At 29.2% G+C, this 17,809-nt stretch overlaps 1 protein-coding gene across 1 annotated transcript in view; it reads right to left on the reverse strand.

The window, feature by feature from the left end:
* Positions 1–17,682, reverse strand: part of LOC111640064 (acyl-CoA desaturase-like) — a 25,388-nt gene extending 7,706 nt beyond the window's left edge. The window contains exons 1-2 of the mRNA XM_023386071.1: positions 17,449–17,682; positions 17,002–17,185 (exon numbers count right to left, since the gene is read on the reverse strand). Of these exons, the coding sequence (XP_023241839.1) occupies positions 17,002–17,182 (181 nt within the window). The 5' untranslated portion in view covers positions 17,183–17,185; positions 17,449–17,682. The remainder of the gene's footprint in view (positions 1–17,001; positions 17,186–17,448) is intronic.
* Positions 17,683–17,809: the final 127 nt, after the last annotated feature.

Consider the following 17,809-nt stretch of genomic DNA (forward strand, 5'->3'; position numbering starts at 1 on the left):
TTTTGTTGTTTTTAGGTTTCATGTAGGTGATGCCCTGAGTAAGAAATTTTGGCATGTCTTGTGGATTGATGATGATGTGTGTTAGATGTTTAACTAGTTCCTGGTGCAGTGATGTAAACTTTTTGTACCAGAAATTGTGAATGTTGTCTACACCAGGTGTCTTCCAGTTGTGTGTTCTATTAACAGCGTAGCAGATGTCGTGTACGTTTATTTCAGCACAGGGCATAGTTGGTATGTTGTGCAAGTTTCTGTTCGCCTCCTCGATCCAGCCTGCATGAGCATTGTGTGTAACAGCATTGGACCAAAGAGAAGACCAATAAGTTGTGAGTTCTTCTTCTGTTGATGTGCCACTGTGCTGTGTATCAGTGTTTGTTTTGGTACTGATTTGTCTGTAGAAAAGTTTTTCATTGTGAATAATTTATTTTGTTGTTTTCGTAGTGTACACGTTTTGTATCGTTTGAGTCTACGTGCTTTGCTGCGGGTTTTTGTTTTAGTGTGTCGATGTGTTCTGTAATGTTTGTGTTGTGATGTTCGTGTTTTGTGTGTGTTGTGATTTTCTTGAAAATGTTTTTGAGTTGTTTCTTTAATTTGGGTGTTATGTTGTTTTTAGTGTATTGTGTCAGCCTGCCTAATTGCTGTCTAATGTCATTTATTTGTGTTTCTAGGCTTGTGATAGAATTGTGTTTTGTGTGTATCTGTCTGCGATTGTATTTTCAGTCCATAGTGTGTTACTACTGTGACTGCCCCAGCACAAACTAATGTATGAATGTCTGAGAGTGTAGAAATTGAATGAATGTAGTTTGGGAGTAAGTGAGTGTTTACATAATTTAGTGTTTTTCCTACTACCTTTGACGTGTTGATTTTTGGTATTCGTGGTCTTTGTGTGGGATCTGTGCCTGTATATTTAGTGAGTGTTTCCTGAAATATAAGTGAGAGTGTATTAACTAAATCTATATCTACGTTATCAGTGATGGATGAGGAAGTGCCTGTAGTGTCATTAGTTGTAGTTGTTGTATGTGTGCTATTATCAATACCTATTGCTGGATTATCCTGACAGGTTACGTGATCTTCATTAATGTTAAATGTATCTGTTTGTTGATGTATTTGATCAGCAACCTGTTGTTTGATAAGTTCACGTGTTGGTTGTGGGATAAGGTTGTTGTGTATAATTGTTTTTTTTAATCAACAACCCTTTGTTCGGTGACAGTAAGGTGAGGATATTGTTGTGTGAATCTATGGTGTAGTTGTTGTCTGTATGCTGTCATGTTTGTTTCGAAATTTTGAAATTATTTTTTTTTTATTTTGCACAAACAATATAAAGTTTAACCCGATTATAACGTCATCGGATGTAACGACAACTCTAATATAACGTCAAATTTTTATCGGTCCTACGATTTTACTATACTAGATAATGTTAAAAAAACAACCTACTTGTAACGACACAAAACCCTGTTTTAATGTCATATTTGAAGCACTCCCAAATTTACAAAATTAGATTACAAATTTTATTTAACAATACCGCGTGTTCAGTCCTAGAGTCAGAGTTCACTTCCTAGAACGCCTGTGGGTGGTACTCTCACCACCTGACTTCGGTTTGCCTGTTTGTAGAGAGAGAGAGAGTCGCCATTTTGTATTGTACTTTGACTCGGTTCTCGGTCCTCTGAATAGGCTACCTACAAGTCTGTTTTTTTTTTATGCGCGAATGATTTGGACACTTAATACTCTGTGCCAAATTGCAACTCCTGACGTGTACTCTTTCATACCTCTACGCTGGTAACACAGTAGGCAGTACGATTTTATTATAGTCTTGTTGAAAATTAATATTTTAAAGTAATATTGTTATTGTATAACAACTTTTGTTAGACATTTAATAAAATAAATTTCAATTTTTTTTAAATTTATAAACAAAGTGTTCAAACTTTTCTAGAAAACTAAAATTTATTGTTGTGTATTAAATATTTTTTATTAATAAAAATTTAAGATTTGTTTTAGTTTTTCACATTATTTAATTTTGTTTTATTTATTGTTTTATATATTTTTTTGTGTGTGTTCTAATTCTTGTGAGAGGGGGAGAGGGCCTGGTAAGAAGAAAATGTAAGACAGTTCTAGTAAAAAACAGGTTTAATTATCTTTTTTTCAAGGCTTTTTAACAATTGAAGTTCTGTTGGTTCACACTGTATTTTGAAATAATCAAATAATCATAAATATTAATTTAAAAAATTATATTAATGACTAAAATTTATTATATCTATCCTAAACAATAGTTCTACTGTGGTATATCGAAACATTTTAATGGTTATAAAAGTATTAATAGTCTACCAATTTTTTCTGTATACGAAAATAGAATGCAAATAGTATGCAAATGACATTCCATCTTAAAAATATCTGTTGTAAAAATATAGAAAATGTGTAAATTATTTTAACAAGCAAGCTATATTAACTTAATCATTAAGAGCAAAACTTTTTCCTGTATTCTACGAAAAATAAAAGATAGTTAGCCTTGACTTCTATAATAGATTTTTCGGTGAAATTTTAAAAAAAAACACTGAAAATGGCTTCCATTTTTTTAAATCTTTCCATTCATTTGAGAGAAATCTAACACAGAATAAATAAACAAAGATTTTTATAAGTCAAGCTCCATAGAAGATTGTGTAGAAAAGCATTAGATTACTGTAGATAAAGTACGAGGGACAAGTGTATACTGTAGTGTTATAAGATCTATCATTTCGAGTCTTCAATACTGACAAAAGGGAACTTAATTGAATAAAATTCACGTTAATTCGAATCATTTTCAAGCCTATCTACTTAGTTTACCAATTCAAAACTAAGTATGTTGTGAATATTGAACTTTGTTTTTTAATAATAGGTATTCAGATTATAGAGTGAACGATCATATTACCGGCTTTTAATCGCTCAGTGAGTGCTAAGAGGCAAAGATTATATACAAGAAGGTGTTGTTTCAATGTGGTTAGTAAGTCCCAAGTTTGGCTGGTGATACAACTAGTCCCTTGTGAGGGCTCGTATAATTAGTCTAGGTATGCCAGTAGGAAGAAAGGGTACGCTAGAAAAATGGATAAGACGTTAGAGATATTGCAGACTCAAAATAACGCATAATAACTACAGTAGTATATACACTTGTCCCCGATGCTTTGCCTACAATCACCTGTGCTTCTCTGTACAATCTTATAGGTGCATATTTTGTAACATATAAAATACAGTATATGCATAGAAAGCATACAGATAGACGTATCAACAGCCGAGGTGGTTAAGGCATCTCCTAACACCTTGTAGACCCGAAATAAGAATTTGGATGTACCAGGAAAGCACAGTAAGAAAGAGAAAATCATTCCTATTCTGCTCTTTTTGCTTGTGTAATAAGAAGGCTTAGTGCACACAGGACGAAAACAATTAAAAAAATAAACAATAAACCAACTTTATTGCCCAAATGATATTATGTATGCAGACGTCATTTAATAATATGGCTAATAATATAACAGAATTTACTTTAAGTATTTATTGTTATTATTCTATTAAATAAAATGTTTATTTATATTACATAATAAATTTACAGTAAATTCATCAAAAAAACGTTAACGTTATGAAGAGTGAAAGATTGTTTACAAAAATACTAATATATTGAACGTTTAATTTTATTTAATTGTTATGTATGTCGTCTTCTATTTTTACTGTTTTACCATTACATTAACCAGAACAGACTATTCCCACAAACAATTAAACTTTTGTTTCGACCATGTTATTTAAAACCCAACTTGTTAAAGCGGTCCGAAAAACAAATTAATTATTGTAACAATTGTCGAACCTGTTTGTTAAACCGAAAAACAAGTTTTCTTCAAACCTACGTCAACAGTCAGGCGACAAAACTCACCCACCTCATGTCACACCATTGAAATTCTACTAAATCAATTAATAGAGATTGATTCATTTAGCATTTTCTACAACATAAAATTATAAAAATAAATTCATTTTTTAAACTTATGTATTTACATTATTTCTCTCTTGAGAAGTAAAGTAACTACACGTTACAACATTGTATTATGTTGTTAAATACAACTTTAATAATAACTTGCAGTTTTCTTATTTTTTTATAGAAAAGTAAAAATAAATCTATTTTTAATTATATAGCGTGAAGTGATCCGTTCATTCCATATTCAAAATACTATCGTTTTTATGGGAAGTTTATTTCGAGTAGATTGGACCTTGTTTCTCATCGTTCAACCCCATTGAGAACTTACCGATGGGCCTGAAAATAAAGCCCGCTTTATGTCAAGGTACACCAGTGACCGAGTGGATAAAACCATTGAACACTGGTCGTGGATTTGCGTCTGGTCACGTAGAATATTCTTGGTTTACCTCGTGTTTGTAACACCTAAATAAGAGCCAATTTTCCATAAAATTTCTCCCGGGAGGCATCACCCATGTGTCGCGCTATCTTAAGATAAACTTTGTTTCCACGTGGCAAAACTTGTAAAAATAAGTTACGTACTGTAAATCTATTTATATATTTAAATAAAATAATATAAATCGATAAAATATAAAAGCCCTAGCGATACATTGTTGTATTCTTTGGCGATTTTGTAAATCTATCTCCTCCAATAATATTCTACGCGATATTCTCTTCACGAATTTCTAGTCTATTGTCGAAATAAATACATTTTAAGACTTTCTTTAACTGTATTAACTATAGTAAAATGGAAATTTTCCTTTTCGTGTTAAGAATTTAATCATTAAAAATGTTCTAGGAAGTTCGATGAATTCTGAAGTTACGTTTAAATATATAGCTTTTGTGGGAATTTTTTGTTCTAATTTTATACAAGACCTTGAATTTATATACTTACACTTTACCGCAGTGTTTACTGAATTAAACAATAAATTGTTGATCCTTGTGTTGGTTAAACTTCATCAGGAATAGGTGATGAGGATAGCCTAACGCTCCAAAATGATGGGTGGCACATCGAATATACCCTTGTAAACTTTATATCATTAACGTTGACGTTAAAAGTAAGTCCGCCATTGTTTTTCTGGTGAAATTCTTCTTCAGTTTGATGTCATATGCCCACATTTACATTTATAAACTTGGCGGGAAATCTAAGATGGCTGCTGAGTTGATGACGTGGCCTAACAAAGTTCTCTTCTCTCCTGTATTATGTGTTAGGATCACAGTTTGTCAACTCGTCTTATTGAGCTGGAATTTGAAGAAATTCCAGCTCAATAAGACGAGTTGACAAGATTAAGGAAATAAGACAAGTTGACGAGCTCAGACTTGAGTATTCAAGTCTGTCTGTTTTTCCTTAATCTCGAGAATGGAGTTAGATGAAAGACGAGATCTTATAGGCAGGAGGCCCCATTAACTATATATTCTTTCGATGCAAACCCCCCGAAAGATGTTAGATAGATAACTGTCATGACTCTGTTGTTAAAGGGAAAGTATGATGTACAGGGGCAAGCCACTATTAATTTGAGGTGGAGAGCATATATTTTAAGTTATATAAATTAAAAATATGATAATAAATTGCAGCCCAGCATTGTGATGATGTCACAATAAATAATTGCTCGTAAACATTTCATTTTATATGAATGTTTCCACACTTTTGGACTACCCTTCTAGTGTTCCTATGCTCTTATTAATTAAATTAAATTTGTGTAAAATAGTACAAGCTTAGTTTTGAGCATTTGACAAAAAATAAAGTTATTTTTTAAATGATTTTTAAATCTAATTTACTAATTAGAAAAGTTTTTGATGTAATCAGAACAGATAGAAGTGTTTTATGAAGAGAAAAAAAAAGAATAAATTGATATAATTAGGACAAATGCTTCCAGAAATCAAGACAATGAAATTAGAACAGTTCAAAAACGAATACCACAATTATAAAATTAAAAATGCAGATAAATAAAATAAAATGTGGGAAAATACGAACGAACTAGAAAAGAAATTAGGTAAGGATAATTAAGAATAAAATTATGTATTAATACATTATCAGAAGAGCAATAAATTATTCTAATGAGTAAACTTACTGTCCCAAAATCTACAAGGGAACCGCAATAATAAATTTAATAAATGTGCATTAGTTTTATTACCAAAACACAAGTTTGATTGAGAAATTGAGAAATTCTATATTTAATATCATCATAACACGCATAGCCACTTTATTTATAAACATTAATATAATTCTAAATAAGAATTTCTCTCATGAAATCTAATATATATTTTATTCTTACTTTAATTTAACATTTGTTATATTTTATTATATGAGATTTTGGAAGTTTAATGTATAAAGGACTCTCGATTTAATGGAATAATAAAGGGAGGGAGTGTGTCTATTATTGTCGAAAGTTCATTAAATCGAATGTATTTTGAAATCATGTATTAATAATGAACTTATAGAATTTAGGATATATTAAAACATCATTATTATAATGTACAGTACATTATAATGATATTTTATTACAGTAATTTATACCCGTTGGCACATTAACTCATCCTTCTACACGTTATAAATTTTTTCTTTAGGACAGAATGTTTTTTCCATTAAATTGATGGTATTCTATATTNTATTTAGTATTTTTAATTGAAAGAGTGAGACTCGATGCTTATGACATTATTTTTTTGTCACTTTAAGAAGAAACGTACATATTATGTAAGTTATACATTAAATTCATTGAAATTTCGATTAGAAACTATACAAAAAAATTTCATATAATAGAGATTTTTGGTTATATTTTTTTTTTGCATACATAACTATAACGGAATGTATAAAGTATACAACATTCATCTTTTATCACAGCATCTGTCTGTTACATTAAATGTGCGCCAAAACTTCTTATGTATACGTGATTATTTTTGAATTTTATTATTATTATACCATGAATTCTCTCCTGTTCTATCTTTTCTCTTCAGAACCATATCTTTTGGTACTGTTTTACGATCGTAAGCCAGTCCTAAATATGCCATAGTGTCGATAAACATTGTAGTAAGATTTATTTTCCACCCTAATTCGCTAGTCGAGTAATCCCAAGGAAAGGTATGATGATAATTATGGAAACCTTCTCCTATGGCTGCTAAAGACACTAATCGATTCTCTCTTGGATTGATATTGATGTCATATGGTCGATTGCCCCACATATGTGCCGCACTATTTACCAGCCACGTGTTATTCAACGTAAAGCAATATCTGAAAACAGTGGCTACATAGAAAGCATTCCATACAGTCTCCCCCCATAACCATGAAGGAATAACTGTTGGTAGTACGAAACAACTTGTGATCATCAACGGTATGTAATACCTATACAGAAAAATATAAAAAAAACAAACTAAATTTCATGTGTTATATAGAATAAACTCGTGTACAAAAACTAGTATAGATTAGGTCAGTTTCCGACACGTACACAACAATAACAGAAAAAAAAAATACTATTATATATACTTGTTTAGCTAACAAAGTAACAGCTGTATATTATTGGGTCAGTTGTAAAAATGTCCTATATATATATAAGGCCTAAGCCTGAAAAAAAAAAAAAAAAACTTATGCAAGACTTACTTTTTCTGAAATTTTACTACTGGATCGTTAGCAACGTCACTTAAATCTACGTTTTTTCCTTTTTCTATAACGTCGGGATGTTTTCTTACTAAAAGCCATCCAATGTGGGAGAAGAAAAATCCACGAGTAGCGTTATGAGGATCCGCATCAGTTTCCGAATATTTATGATGTACCCTGTGATCCCGAGCCCATTCATAGATATCATTCTGAAATACATAAAAAAAAATGATGATGATAAAGTATTATAAACTACACACTTCATAAATATTTAAAAAGAAGATTATTTTNTGAGGATAGAAATTGATTTTATAAACATTTATTAATGCTAATAACGAGTAAAATATTTATTAAATCCGACTCCGACCCTTCTCGCTATATGACAGCAACTATTTCCTCCCCCCTTTGACCTTTAGCCACCAAAATTTAATAACATCAATGACTCTTATATACAAGTTACCGTGCCAAATTTTGTTCTTTAATCTTTACTCCGTCCTGATATATTAAACGAAATAGATGCCAACATAGAAACTCACACATGTACAGTACAGTACAGTATATACATTGCATACCTTATTGTTTTCCTCGTTATATAAGGAGAATAAAAACATTAATCGTTTTAAATAGTTTATTATTTTCCATAAATTTTAAAAGAATTAAACAATAACAGGCTTTTTATTTAAAAGTTGTAAACAGATAAAAATTAACTGGCACGAATATAATAACCTATTGTTATTAAAAGTAATCGATGCTGGCACCATCTGGCGAGAACGATACGAATTAACACAACGTGACATAATGGAATTATTATAAAATATTATTTATTAGTAGGCTTTAATATAACGTGAAATAACAATTCTCTTCAGGACCGTACACGAGAGAGTATTTGGGCATTTAACCCATTCGGTATTTGGGAACAATTAAAAAAATAAATAAATAAGAATAAAATCAAACACTATTGTATACAGCATATTTATTTTGTACTCGTTCGGTTCCTGCTTAGTTTTGTGTGTGTGTGTGTGTGTGTGTGTGTGTGTGTTTTTTTTTAAATCCTGCCATTTTTCTGACTTTAAATGAGCGTAATTCGGAAATAAGAATATAAAATAACGTAAACAATTGTATTGACGTATTTAGGGCATTCGAATACCTATATAAACAATACAATTAGAACACCTTACTGTATAAGCAGTAATTAACATTTAATAAGAAAAGGAGGGAAATGAAAAATTGAAAGAAATGTGAATAAGCCGGAAATGAAATTAGGCTAAATAATAAATTTATATTGATTATTCTTGTAAAGAAAATAATTTTTTGAGTTATATAAATGTCACTTTTCTAATTAAAATCCCTTCAGAAATGTATAACACAAACTTAATTTTACCACAGGGTATTATAACCATAAAAACACAAGCTCGATGTGTATTTTAAATCGCGTGACAAAATTCATTTCTTNTATTAAGGGTGGGAAAGAGAGAGAGAGAGAGAGAATTAAAATATTTTAGTTAATAATCTAAAAGGAATAGTAACGTATACTTACAGAACCTGTCAAGCTTTACCGGTTAAGTGATAGAACGTTCTCTATATACCGTAAAAGCAGTCGAGTACACAGTACAAGCGGCTCGACGTCCGATGATCACGTGGTATAGAGCCAAATGTGGGGTGATTCCTGTCGACTGGCTGGTTGAGTCACGTACTACTACATCACCTGACTCTACAGCACATCACCCCATCGAGTTCAATAACAACTCTCTCTCTTTCTCTCGTTATCTCTTGATATTTTCTTATATAAAATTACCGTATGAGAATTATTATGTAGTTTATTAATCAATTCGTACTTAAATACAATTATCTTACGTAAAATAATAGACGTGACGTCATCTCTCTCTATCTTCTATTCAAGCTTTACAATATAGACGACATATAATTACGATAATAAACTAATTTGAAATTATTATTATTGGTTATAACTAAGTTTAAATGTTTATGATAATAAACGTGTACGAAATTCACTTAGACATTTTTTATTATATTTTTTTAATATTATATTTTAATTTCTCATCTCAGATATTGATCAGATGCTTTCCCTTATGTAAATGGCATTCGTTAATGATGTTAACTCGTCTTATTTTCTAATATAATAACGTAAAATTATTATTATTATTATTATTTTATTTATTAAAATTAGTTTAATTAACTTGTGTGTAATGTGTTTATAGAGGGTTTATATACGAGTCCAATATTTTTGTTATATAAACCTTACATCCTTAATTATGGGACACTTTGATGAGACAATGTATACTATAATCTACTTGTTAAAGCATCCCAAAAAGACAAATAAAAAATGTATTGATGTAATTATTTGTCTCGAAACCTTCCCCTCCTGGAAAATATTCTGCGGACATCCATGATTATAACATTACAGTATCATTAAAGAACAGTTTCTTCACAAATTTTGTGTATTATTAGCGAGAGATTGAAGCCGAAGTTTTCATTTTTAAAACGTGAACGTCAAACGTCGAACGTCAACGTCAAATCAAACGTCGAACGTCAAACGTCGAACGTCGAGCGCCGCTTATAAGATAGCGGCGCTCGACGTTCGACGTTCGCGTTTTAAAGATGAAAACTTCGGCCGAAACCTCTCTATTAAGTTGTATTGTTAGACTACATTTGCTTTTTCTGATTTGTATCATTTATTTGCTTCTGTAGCTATCGTACGACGTATTCTTTCATCTGTAAACCTTCATTTACAAATTATTCATTCATATATATAAAAATCAATATAATAATGAAAGATGTTTTCATGTCTTCGGTGTCTTAATATATTTCATACTACACGTGGCCATTCTCTTTTAATTTATTCTGGGTGTGGTTTAACTGAGCAGAAATATTAATTTAATAGTTATTAACATCAAATCAATGACAATTTTACCATAAAAAAATCAAATGTTCCAATTTTATAAAAGAAAATAGTTTTATATAAAATTAAAATAATCATTTTTTATTTAAATTTTTTGCTATTACATTCAAATTTTCTTAGAATATAAGTAATTGATCTCATGGTATGAATTGACTATCCTTCATAAATTATTGTAACAAGTTAGAGTGAGTATTGCAAACTTATAAGTGAAAATATAACCGTTATTTCAGTCTGTATTTTCACTTTAAGATCTTATCTTAAAATAATCTATACTTAATCTGTTCTACTTTTCTATTTTTTTTGAAGATTTATTAAAAAATATGTATGTTTTAAGATAACATCTGTACGACTATTCTTGCAATTCGATATAAAGATCACGCTGGTATGTACTGTACCAATATAACAATAATACAGTGAAATACAAAAGCCCAGAGTTTTCTAAAGGCGTGGATTTATAAAATACATGAATTAAATACGTGAGAAGGTTTTTATACAGAGAAACCTCAGTTACTGCGATTTCTATTAACGTGACTCTTCAGTTATTGCGTGTACTGTTTCCATACTTTATATCCCAATTACAGCTCCAAAAGTTCGAGTTGTTCCAGTTTTTTTTTTGCCTCTTTAGCTCAAACTATAAAATGTTGTATTCTTGTTTTTAATTCTTTCGCGGTGTGAAATATTTTGATATTCAATTTGTTTATTCACATAAAGCATGCAGAACTCGAACATCATTATTTCAGACAATTCCAAGACCATGAAGTGTTCAACAATGCTTATTTGCGTTAGATTGAAATTTATCGCGAGTTCCACAGTATTATTCTAAGATTTCTTGAGATTTTTGTCTGTGAAGCCAGTTTCAGAAGCGAGAAAGAGGAATCGGCGCGATTCGAAAAGCGGTATTTTGGCAGTTTTTACTTTCTGCTTAGCTGATGGATTCTTTAAAAGTGATCCCATTAGTTAAAATACACGGTGACAGATTAGTTAAATCTATAGTAAAACCACATTTCTTATTGGAAACCATGTTAACAGAAAAAGCCACGATTTAATCGTCCTCCAATTGACTGGAATGTTTGCGGATCCTCTAGATTTCAAGTAGAAAATCTATTCGCAAACCGATTAAAGAAACTGATCCGCAGATTTTACACGATTATGAAACGTCTGCCAAAGCGATGGCGATGAAAAACCACATCCGTCTGTCTTTCGTGTTGCAAAGGATAATTTTGAAACAGGCTTAACATTTCTTCATCACAAGTTTCAAAATTCCTGTTCGCGATTAAACTAGTAACAACATAAGAATGCAATTCATTTTCCAACATAAATCTCGAATTTGTAATTTTATTAATTAATTAATTTTAGAAAATGGTCCTGGTCACTCAACAAAAGTTAATAATCTGGTCTAAAGAAACGTACTGCCTATTTAAGAGGCAATTGAGGAAACAGCTGTAGAAGAATATTTGATAAAATTTTAAGAAAATTTTCCCGTAAAAAAATGTTCTTGAAAACATTGACGAATCGCGAAGGGATGTTATGGTAATTAACATGAGAGCTGTTTGGTAAAATCTTATTCCTGAATATGGAAATTATATCCAAAGATTTGACTCTGAAATTAATGGTATTCTAGAAGAAATTTCACAACTTGGATCCAAGAATAACTAAAATAAATAAGGAAGATATTCAAGAATTCCTCCAGTTTTGTGATAATGCCTCTACTAATAAAGAACTTATTAATCTGAATGCAGAATGACCATATAAAGCTCAGAGTGATAACATTGGAGATGAAGAAATTAAAACAGCAATGAAAGAATTCGCAATAAAAGAACTTTATAAAATGTTTTATGTCCGTAAATCTTTTTAAAATCGCCATTCATTATGTTAAACATCTAATAAAAGAGCGCCAAGTAAGGCTGTATCTCCCTTTGTGGATCGCCCATGCATGGCGTTGCGTACCCAATAAAACAAACAGAAGCAATTTTTATGAACAGGAAAAAAAGTCTATTTTATCTAGAAAAAAACTGTGTAATTAATAAGAAAAGTTAATTACATTATTAATTAACTTAATCAATAATAAAATATTTGAAATTGTTAGATAAAAATTCGTATTGTTCGATTATAAGACTGAAAGATTCATTATCTGAAAGAGAAGATTCTGAAGAGTTGAACGAATTTATAGAAAAGAAAACAATGGCAAACGACGTAAACATGGTTTTCAAGATATTCTGGTCATGTTTTTGGATAATGGCACTGATATATTTCGCGTATCCCATCTCGTCATTTTGCTCGGGGTGGTATTCAATGCTATCTCCTCTTCTGGCTTTCCTAGAAATGCATCGATTGTTAGAATTCCTGTTGGGATGCATCAATTTACCATTCGTCTTCGCAATATACGCTAAAGAGAGCACCCCGCTTTCGAGTACCTTACCCAGGGATCGCTTACAAATAGACGAAGAGGAAGAGAACGATTAAATTTTATCATCAAATGTATAAAGGCCGAAAAAATCTTATTAAAATTCAATTTCGTTAGAAAAATAAAATTCTCTTCTATAAATTAAATAAAAATTTTAATTTAAAGTAAACTGTAAAAAAAAAAAAAAACTTAAAATTTTATTAAATTTTTACGAGATTTTTTACATTTGTTTATATTTTTAATAACAGATGGCAGCACAGCGCAATTATGAATAATTTTAATATTTTTATAAAATATTTTTTTTTTATAGAAATTGCATTTACCGTTTTAATAAAGAATAAAGTCTATTCCACTTTCAAGTTATTTGCAAGTGAAATGATGCAATGATGCAAGTTCGCGATACACTGTAATTCGCGCCAATATAGTCTACATCGTTTAGTACATATAGGACTAGGCATATTGTAGATTAATTAAACACAATAAACTCTAGATAAACCAAATATATTCCCATTTATGTCCGCTGAAATATATCCTTTATAAAACGATCTGCGACCTTTCAAAGTTTCGGAACCACTCTTCTAGCGAGATGTGATTAGGAGAACGAACAATATATTCATTCCATCTCTCAACATCACACGGTCGAACCCGTAACGAAGGTTTTCTTTATAGAAACTTGGCTTTTTCTTTCTTTCTTTTTCTAGCAAAAATTATGATTGTATTGNAAAAAAAAAAAACTAGAAATATCTGTTCATGTTCTACAGATTTTAATCTTTTATTTACTATTTTAAAACTTTTAAATAAAATAATTATATTATATTAAAGAAAATTTCATTTATTTTTATATTTAACTTTTAAATTTCTAATTCTTTTACAAATTTATTCATAAAAGTAATAAATCTTAAATAATTTTTCGTTTATAAACATTTTGAGGTATAATTTTATAAATACAGTCGAATTTCCAATAATGGCTACCTCTAAACAGCCGCCATTTTTTTTAGGGATATATTTTTTTTGGGGGAAAAAATGTATACAAAATAACCTCTAAACGGCAGCCATTTTTTTTTACATAAATATATTTGTGGGGAACAAAAATGCATACAAAAATAACCACTAAACGGCGGCCATCTTTGAATAACAGCGGCCATTTTCTTTATTTATGTTCTAGTCAGTGGACATTGTTCGGAAGTTTGACTTTATTTAGAATTTAAAAAAATATAAAAATAATCAACGTATATTTTTATTTTCTTGACGTTTATTCCATTTAAAATGCATATCATTTATTATTATTAATTTTTTTTCTATTGTGGTGTTATCTATATTTAAAAATATTCTGAAACCTGCACTATATTTAAGAATTTAATTATGTTAGATAAATTTAGAAAACGATACAAATGATTTATAAATATAAAATGGCAGCTTAAAACATTAATAAAATGGAGCATAAATTAGTATTCCGATCATTTATCTTAATCATAATAGAAATTTAAGTATTTATGGCACTAAACAGCGAGACTTTTTAAGCTTAAATATTCGTATAAAATTATAAATTTTAAATTATATTTTAAAAGATTTTTTAAAAAAAATTTTATCTTCAGATCTAATCTTTAAAATAAAGAGCAATAAATCATCCTCGCTTTGCTGATAATTTTTATTGCAAAAAAATAAAAAGAAAATTGTATGAATTATTAGTAAAATATGCGAATTTTTATGTATTTTAAACATATTTTTTTCGCATATTTTCGATGGTAATTATCATTTTTCCTCCTCTCATTTATTGTAAAAGGATCTGTGCATAAACAATACAAAATATATGAGTTCATTATAAATGATTTATGTTCTCGTAATGATGAGCTCTCATATCTTCTACAATGAATCAAAAATCATAAATATCTTCTGAAATTACCCTTCATAATATGTTTTTCTTATACATGCATTATCAATATGAATATTAAAAAAAAAAAAAAAGATATTTTAAATATAAAATTATAAAATATTGTAGTACACTAACAGGTCTTTTAATGGCTCTAATTCTCACGTGGCCATTTTAATCATGTCCGATAATAGAAGCGATTAAAATGGCCAGGCCCACAATTTAATGAAGGAGTAGGGCCTTACATATCCGGTACAGATCACCTCTCTCGTAAAATTCATGGGATTTTTGGATCCATAGTAAGGTGGTTTGATGCTTTAGTCGATTCAGCATCCAATCAGTTACTAAATTAATAATTTATATTTATTCTTTACCGCGATTTAGTTATCAATCTTTAATCGAATGCAATAACACTCTACTCTAAAAGAGTTTTCTTCCCCCCTTTGCACAATGTCGAGGAGAGTTAAAATTTCAAAGATCACACAATAACCCTATAGTTACTGTATTATTAAAGCTGTTGAAAATAATTGGTACTCAATTAGAACTCGTTAACCGACTCAATTGAAGCTTTTGAAGTTGGTTTTACATACCTTCTACATTTAGTTACTTTAAATATAGTAACAAAATTAATAAATTAAGTTGTCTGGATATAGAAAGAGACATTCATTGTCATTTATCTATTCCTTTAGATTATTATACTTCAAAATTTCAACAACATTCTTCTCGTTTATAAAATAAGATTCAATAATTACATACGGTTTTTAATGTCTTAATTTATATTTTTATTTATGTTTCTTTTTAAATATCAAACAAATCTTAATATAAACAAATAAAATATTGTTTTATTGGTTTGGTAATTAAAATTGTATTGAGAAACCTTTGAAATTTCGTAAAATGTATTTGAAATATTGCAAATTTTATGCATTAAACCTAATATATTTTTTTATTTGTGAGTGTATAGGTGTTGTTTGTGTAGGCTGTGTTGGGTTGTGTGTAGATGTATTATGTGTATAAGAAAAAAAATAATAAGTTAATTCTAAAAGTAATTTAATTATTTCTGTGAAAGAAAATCTTATCTATTATTATTATTATATTTTTCTCAACAGTTGGTACTGTATTATAATATTTCCACCTTTACATATAACTGATATCGCACTTGGCAATGTTTCAATTCAAAGAAGATGGGGTTAATATATGTCTCAACTTTACTAACGAATTTAAATTGAATCTATTTTAAATACAGGAAGCTTATATTATACGTGCATAAATTCAAATATATTATATTCTTAATATAACTTTATAATATTACTGCATACGTATAAAAATATATAGCCTATATTCGACTAAAACAATAACAGAAGATATTACAAATACAAAATTTCTAAAGAGGTACGTCGTTTAATTAACATTTAAACATTAAATATGCTTTAATTTACAACGTAATTGCATCATCAAATATCTTTCACACATTTAAAATTGTCTGAGAAATTAGTTTAAGCTTAAAATTATGCAAAAAGTTTGGCTTTCAACAAAGATTTCGTCACGTATCTAATAGTATTGTTTATTCAGCGAAAACATTTTTTAATATTTCAACATATTCGAGTGACGTTTTTCTTTTTATTTTATTATTTAAATTCAAGGATTTATTCTAATTAAGCGTAAAAGGATATCATCTTCACCGGTTATTAAGATCAATATCAGATTTTTAAATATCTTTACCACACCCAATGACAATCATAAAAGAACCAAAAAAAAAAAAAAATTTTTTTTTCTTCCCCTCCCAAGAAAATTACCCTATAAAAAATTTACCTAAAAATAACTTAAAAATGTCAATATTTTTTTCTCATTTTTAAAATAAATATANACAGGCAATTTGATGTGTCGAATAAATTTGAATGTCCCCTAACAACAACATATAAACTTTATTCTAATTACATTTCGTATTTTTCTAGTTTTACGATTGTTTTTTTATTTAAAGAAAGAGGCTTTATTTTCCTAGAAATAAGTGGATACGAAGAAGAGGAACAAATGGCAGACTGTATTCGAATATTTTTTATCTGTGGCCTTACACTTTTATTTTTTTCGATAATTACAAGTATTACTGCAATTGACTCGTTCCTACTTTAAGGAACAATCAATTCAGAGTTTGAGCTCGAATTACGTAACCTGAACCTTATAATATAATCGAGATGGGTTGATGAGGATAATAATAATAATAATAATAATAAGATAAATAGGATTTTTTTAAATTACATACCGAACAATATAGTCTGCCATTTTGCGCTTGTAAAAATTAAAGTGAATCCATAAAGAGCTCCGATGTGTAGAAAAGCAAATAGTATGACGTTTCTCCAGACAATATTTAGTTCTTGTTTAGGAGTTGCACGCTTTGGAGGTGTAACAGTCTCTGTCACAGTCGACTGAGCATTAGGAGCCATAATCTATAAAAATAAATAAACGTCACCATTAAAAAAAAAAAAAAAAAGCCCAAAAAAGCCTAATACAACAGGAGATTCGAGACTAACAACTCAACAGGCTGCTTGGTAGTAAGATTTTGAGCCTGTTTGTATGATAAACACGAAAACAAGATTATATTTAAATATCTGAAATAATCCTTTGATTAATTAAATTTCGTCGAGTTTAAAAATTCTACTTAAAAGAAGCATCGTAAGGTTGGAAAAAAAACATTATCAGGAAGCCGTACAGGATACACACACAAATATATAATCCCTAGAATATATTAGAAAATACATCAAACTCATCTCTTCCGGTTTTAAGAGACGTTAACATTGGATTGTATCCAAAATTTCTTAACTTCCTACTTAAGCTTATGCAATAAATGATATATGAAATGAAATTATATTTAGAATATTATTAAAAATATCATATATAAATTTATTATTATAATAAACTACGATCTGACAAACGTACAGACAAGAAAAAAAAAATCGAAATTGTTATACTGTATACATTTAATTATTACGACAATAGATGTTATTACATGAAAATAAGGAAAAGAATATCTAATTTAATATATATATATATATATATATTAAATCTCTAAA

Source organism: Centruroides sculpturatus, unplaced genomic scaffold (genome assembly GCF_000671375.1).
Source record: "Centruroides sculpturatus isolate CEXI.00-Female unplaced genomic scaffold, Cexi_2.0 scaffold1258, whole genome shotgun sequence".
Classification (NCBI taxonomy): Eukaryota; Metazoa; Arthropoda; class Arachnida; order Scorpiones; family Buthidae; genus Centruroides; species Centruroides sculpturatus.